At 62.3% G+C, this 6,426-nt stretch overlaps 1 protein-coding gene across 9 annotated transcripts in view; it reads right to left on the minus strand.

Moving 5' to 3' along the window:
- Window positions 1-5,091, minus strand: part of TRPM2 (transient receptor potential cation channel subfamily M member 2) — a 57,793-nt gene extending 52,702 nt beyond the window's left edge. For 4 of the 9 annotated variants that reach the window (XM_040483778.1, XM_040483779.1, XM_040483780.1 and 1 more), the window contains exons 1-3: window positions 4,976-5,091; window positions 1,213-1,482; window positions 388-476 (exon numbers count right to left, since the gene is read on the minus strand). In XM_040483778.1, coding sequence (XP_040339712.1) covers window positions 388-476; window positions 1,213-1,377 — 254 coding nt within the window. In that variant the 5' untranslated portion in view covers window positions 1,378-1,482; window positions 4,976-5,091. The remainder of the gene's footprint in view (window positions 1-387; window positions 477-1,212; window positions 1,483-4,975) is intronic. The other 5 variants (XM_040483776.1, XM_040483775.1, XM_040483773.1 and 2 more) reach the window with 4 other exon arrangements.
- Between the last annotated feature and the right edge of the window lie 1,335 nt (window positions 5,092-6,426).

Here is a 6,426-nt window from a genome sequence, read left to right on the forward strand (position 1 = left end):
GACTGGGCCCACTGAGGCCACACAGACACACAGACAAGGGACTGTGCCCCCCAAGGCCACGCGGACACGGGACTGGGCCCCCCAAGGCCACGCGAACACAGACTGGGCCCACTGAGGGCACACACACACACAGGACTGGGCCCCCAAGACCACACAGATACACACACACACACACACACACACACACACACACACACGGGATTGGGCTTGCGAGGCCACAAAGACAGGACTGGGCTCGCTGAAGCCATGTAGACACGGGCTGTGCCTGCCCAGGCCACACACGCACGGACACAACACACACAGACACACACACATACCAACGAAGCCCGCCAAGGCCCCGGCCCGTGGGAACAGGGGGAGGGGTGGCCACACTAACAGGCCCCTTACCCAGCGTCAGACAGTTTGGAGCTCTCCACAAAGTACATGCATTCCTTCTTCTTGATATTTTCGGGGATCCACGAACTGAGACTTTCTTGCTGAGGATAAAAAGGGCGCTTTGAGATCCCCGGGCAGTCATAGCAACACTGTTCGGGACAGCAAACCCTCCGCCACTCCTAGATACGCCTGGGCTCCCTGTCGAGCTACACGGGACTTTTCCAGAAGGCGTGAGCGGGGCGGGGGTGCCCGGCCCCGGCTCTCAGGTGTGGGAGGAACAGCCCTGTGGGACCTCTTCCTCCTTTGCCCTACTTAAGTAGCACGGCACTTTCCAGTTTCTCTGTCAATGCTGCCTTCCTCGGGAATAAAACGGTGCGGCGGGTAGGGGTGTGGACACCTGCCTCTGTCCTGATGAGACGGCAGGCCAACGCCCTCCCGCCACCTGACCAGGGGCCAAGGGAGTCAAACATGCCCTCAACACAGTCTTGTCTCGGGCCTTGGGGAATCTAGCCCAGGACGTCGGTGGTGCTCAGGGCCCTCCAGTGACATCGGAGACGTGAAGTCATCGCAGAGGTCAGGGGTGACGGCTTCCAGCGAGTCTGCCCGGGACAGGGTTGCAGTGCTTGCCTAACGCCCACCCAACCAGACCAAGAACAGGAAGGGGCATGCGATGCATGGAGGGGGCGGACCTGGCCACTGACCATTTTCTCCAGGTCCCCTTTCCCCGGCTCAGCCGAGCCTCTGCCCAAGGAAGAAACACACCCATCCCCGGGTGGTCGCCGCCAGGGCTCTGGGGGACCCGGCGGAGGGGGGTCCTGCTGGCCACCGGAAGCCTACCTTCTCACTGTTGCCAAAGAGGTTCTGGGACCTCCTGACCTTGCGCAGGCTGCTGTTGCTGCGCCGGAGACTGGGGACCGTGCCCAGGTCAGCGACCCTCCGGGGCTGCACCCCAAAGGCCTCCTCCTGCTTGGAGCCGGCTTTCCTCAGGGTGGGGGGCTCCATCGTGAGGGCTGCCTCCACTCCAGCTGCCACGGTCTCCTCCCTCCCTCAGGACAGCCTTTACTCCAGCTCGTGAGGCTGAAGGTTCTGGAAACACACCATGGAGGGCTGCCGGAATAGATCAGAGAGGGGAATGAGGCAGGTGTCCGGACAGCACGGGGCACGTGCTTCCTCGCGCGGGGCCTGTCCACTCGTTGGTCGGCGCCTTTCCCCGGCTGCCCCAGCTCTGTCCGCCAGCAGGGGCCCCGGGTCGTCTGGAAGCACATGCACATCCCCAGGGCCCCAGAGGCCCATTTGTAGCCACAGCGACCTCAGGTCACTGTGAAGGGCCGGAGGAGGCACTCCATCCCCGTCCATGGGGCCGTCCTCCCAGCACAGGCCCAGAGTGCGAGGGCCTGGGGGGCGGAACGATTGCAAACGGGGAGCCACAGCTACCCTGCACCCCGCTCATCTTGGGCCCGGCTCTCCCAATTCCCCGCAGCCCCAGGCGCCGCTCCAGCTGGCCCCCTGTGGCCAGGGTTAGTGGCACCTGCACGATGCCATCACTGCTGTTCTGAAAAGCGTGCAAGTCTGGGGGGTCAGCCGCCTCCACCCAGATTTTAACACATGAGGCCACCCAGAGCCTTGGGCACCTGACCCTGGGAGAGGGCCGCTGACAGGACAATACCCAGTGGAGCTGTGGGGTGGGGTGGCCCCAAACCAGCAGAGCCACTGGCATGCGTCTCCAGCCGGGGAGAGCGGCAGGGTGGGCTGTGCCCAGAAAAGCCATCAGGCAGGACCACCAGGCCAGGGGCCTTAAGGTTTAGGTTTGCTTGGACCCCGTCACCCCTCCGGTTGCTCCCCTTCGGAGTGGGAGTGCCCGTCCGGTGCCCCACCATTGCTTGCCGGACAGGCCCACAGCCGGAGAGGAATCCGCCTCGGGATAAACGCAGCTGGGGTCTCCCCCACCCCTGACTCACATGAGATTTAGATCAGACTTCGGAGTAGCTGCTGGAATGAGTTAACACTCGGCTGTTGGGATGGAGTGAATGTAGTTCTCATGCGAAAAGGACATGAATCTGGGGGGCCAGGAGTGGACTGCTATGGTCCGAATGTGCCCCCCTGAAGTTCACATGTGGAAACCGCCCCCCAGCGGTGATGGTAGTCGGAGGCGGGGCCTCTGGGAGGTGCCGAGGCCCTGACGACCGGGGTCGTGCTCTGATGGAAGCCCCAGGGAGTGCCCTCGCCCCTTCCCCACCGTGAGGACAGAAGTGTGCAACCCAGAAGGGGGCCCTCCCCCCCCCCCCCCGTGCTGCCACCCTGACCTCAGCCCTCCAGCCTCCAGGGCTGTGAGAATAAACTTCTGTTCACAAGCTGCCTGAGTGTGGCAAGCCTCACACCTGAGCAGCCCTAAGGCCATCGCTGTCACCTGGCCCCTCAGGCGGGCCAGGAGCCATGCAAAACGGGGGGGGGGGGGGGGGGGACTGGGGATGCTGACTGACCTTCTCTCTCCTCCCCTGCCCTCCCCTCCTCCTCCCTCCCCCATCCAAGTCTGGGCCCCGGAAGAGTCTGGAAACCCAGGGCTGACCATGACCTTACAAAATCCCCCATCCACCTTCTCTGGGGCTCCCCCCCAAATCCAACCCTCCATCATTTTCTTCACATATCACCAGAAGGCAGTTGTGGTCACCCCGGTTTGTAACTCTAACTCTCCGTATGCAATGGCAAACATGTTCTTGCAATGGCAAGAACGATGAAAGTGGGGGCACCTGGGTGGCTCAGTGGGTTAAGCGTCCAACTTCAGCTCAGGTCATGATCTCACGGTTTGTGAGTTCAAACCCCGTCGTTGGGCTCTGCACTGACAGTGCGGAGCCTGCTTGGGGTTCTCTCTCTCTCTGCCCCTCCTCCCAAGCGCTCGCTCACGCTCTCTCTGAAAATACATAAATAAACTTAAAAAAAAAAAAGAGCACTTTGTAAGTAAATGACTTCCAAGAAGACAGGCACATAGATACATAAATAGAACATGACGGCACACGGGCCTGCACATACAGTCACACAAAATGCATATCTAAGGGTTCACTGCAAAATTCTTTCAACTTTGTGTATGTTTGGAAATTTTTATTTAAAAAGTAGGAAAAAGGGGCGCCTGGGTGGCTCAGTCAGTTAAGCATCCGACTTTGGCTCAGGTCATGATCCCATGGTTCGTGAGTTTGAACCCCGCATTGGGTTCTGTGCTGACAGCTCGGAGCCCAGAGCCTGCTTCGGATTCTGTGTCTCCCTCTCTCTCTGCCCCTCCCCGGCTCACGCTCTGTCTCTGTCTCTGTCCCTCTCTGTCTCTCTCTCAAAACTAAGCAAACATTTAAAAAATATATATAAATAAAAAGTGGGGAAAAAACCAAGGACACAGACTCAAAAAGTAGAACGTAATGGTATAAACACTAGCGATAATAGATATATGATATAAGTGTATCTAGATAAGTGTTTCTGAAAAACAAACAAACAAATGCACATCTATAGATGCCCTTCGGCACAGGACCCCCGACACACACGCAAAGCTGTTGCCATGGAGTGAGCGGGCCTGCAAGAGGCAGGGCCACAGTGGGGTGGATGTCCAAACGCAGGGCCGAGGAGAGAGGAGTGGAAGGGGCCACGGGCAGCGAGCACAGGTGCATGGGGAGGGGGCCACACGGCAGCACCTGCGCCCAGGTGGGCCCCCCCATCCAGGCTCCTGCAGTCCGAGGGTGGCATGCTGGAAGGCTGTGCCCTGGCGACATTGGGAATAGACACCAAGTCCAAACAGAACAAAAGTCCTGAGGACTGTCCTTTGCAGCAGCCACCTAGGCGGGGACCCTGGGAACTCACAAGACAGGGTCTCCGCCCCATATCCCACCAGCCCAGCCCAGAAGGCTGAACCGACAGACTCCCTATGTGAGGCTATTCAGGGCACGCTGGCCAGACGTCCCCCCCACCCCCTCTTCCCACTTCTCTTTCTAAACCGTTTGCATGCTCCCTGCCCATCCCCAGGTCAGGCATCCTCTGAAATCCCTGCAGGGAAAACACTTTCCAGACTGTAAATAGCAGTACACCCATCAAAGGAAGTGCCTGCCGCCGGCGGCAATGGGCCCCCTGGTCTTGCGGTGGGTGGGGGTGGGAAAGCTGTGGTCAGAGCCTTAGTCCTAGATGTGGCAAGTTCCTCATCTCCCCAGGTCGGAGCAAGGCGCCCCCGGAAAGACTTCACCCTGGCCCCGTCGCAACGCCTGTGCCCGCACCCTGCCTGCAGCCTGGGTCCCCGCACCCCGCACTCCCGCCTGAGCCCAGGCCCGCATCTCCACCCCGGAGCTTACACTCGAACCTGCGCCCCTGCGGCGCCCCAGTGTGTGCCCCGCGCCCGCACCGGCACCCCGGCCTGCGCCCAGGCCCCCGCACCCGGCAGCCCGCCCTCTGCTTGTACCAGCAGCCCGGCCCGCGGCCCTGGACCCTGGGGGGGGCACCCTCCTCCCACCCCGCGCCCTCGCCCCTCCCCCAACCTGCGCCGGCGGCCCGCGGCCCCGGCCCCAGCGCGGGTCCTGTCACGTCTCTCCGCACCCCGGTGTTGTCCATCCCCGGCGGCGGGCGGGCGTACCTGCTCGGAGCCGGCCCGTGTCCCCGCGTCACCCGCGCCGCTGCACAGGACCGCCAGCTGGCCCCACGGGGCCGCCCGCGTGTCTCGCCGCCGAGCGTGCGTCCCGCGCGCGCGCGGTCCGCGTCTCCCGCAGCGCGCTCTGCGTCACCAGCCCGGGGCGCTCAGCCCGCGAGTCCCGCGCCCGCCAGCGCCAAGGACGCAAGGAGACGCCCCACCGGAGGGGACCCCCCCCCCGCCCCGCCCCGGACCGGGCTCTTGGGCCTGTACCTGCCTCCTGAGGGAGGAGCAGCCGGCTTCTCCTTGAAAGGCCCGACGGAACCGCGTCGGGCAGGGACGGGGAGTTGGGGGCAGGGGTCGGCTGGTGGGCGGGACAGGAGACCGAAGTGGGCCTGGAGCCTGGGACCCACTTCCCCTGCAGACCTCAGGATGCTCCTCCACCGAGGTGCCTGCAGCCACCCTCACCCCCGTCTTCCTGGAAGTACCCAAAGCCAGGAGACCATTCCCAGTAAGGCAGGGCCCGAGGGGCAGGGAAGATCTAACCTCACAGCACCCATGTGGCAGGTGCTGGCCATGGGGTCCCACAGATGTCTAAACTCCACCCTGGTTGGACTGCCCCTTCTCAGTCCTCCTGGCTGGAAGAAGGATAAGGATTCTGACTCCACCCCCTCACACAAAAAAGCTGACCACAGCTTTCCTAAAGGTCCAGACCACCCCCCACAGTGCCCTCACCTCACAAAGACCACTGCCCTCTCCTTCCCAGACGCCAGTGCACAATGTCCCCCACAGTGGCACAATGCCACTCCCGGGCCCTGCACCTCTGCCAGCTGACTCCTGGCCGCCTGACCACGCCCTCATTTCCTCCCCTGGGCGTGCTGACCTAGTGTTCAGATTCCTGCCCATGACACCCTCCACTGGAAGGCGCCTGGCCTTTATCTGCCCCTGCCTCTCCACAGAGGGGTGAGCCACAGCGCCATGGGCCCACAGGACCCCTGTGGCCCATCAGAACCCATCAGAGCCCCTTACGTAGGGCCGTGCTTGATGGATTTCTCAAGGCACTTTGATGGGCACAAAGGTGGTTGGAGCCCTCCTCCCAAGCGGTCAGGTCAGCACCGTGGAGGTAAAGGGTGGACAGCAGCGGGGGTGTGACGGCTGATTGGAGGCTCTCACCTGCAGGAGGCGCCCCCCTGTCACTGCTGCGTTGTCAGAGTCCGGCAGCCCAGGCCTTCGGCCGGCACCCGCCGCAGGAGCTGGCTTGCCACCGCCCCCGGGAGGGGTCTTAGGCCTTAGTTAACAGGCAAAGCAAGCAGAGACCCACGGCGTCTGCAGCTGGTTTTTAGCAGCCGTGCCCAGACTCTGGGCTAGCGCTCCTTCCCTGGGGGGCCTTCTGGCCTGAGAGCCATTCCACTGACTGAAAGCACACGGCGGAGGATCAGTTAATATTTCAAGAGACA

The sequence above is a fragment of the Herpailurus yagouaroundi genome, unplaced genomic scaffold (assembly GCF_014898765.1).
Source record: "Herpailurus yagouaroundi ecotype Mexico unplaced genomic scaffold, PumYag 162, whole genome shotgun sequence".
Lineage (NCBI taxonomy): Eukaryota > Metazoa > Chordata > Mammalia > Carnivora > Felidae > Herpailurus > Herpailurus yagouaroundi.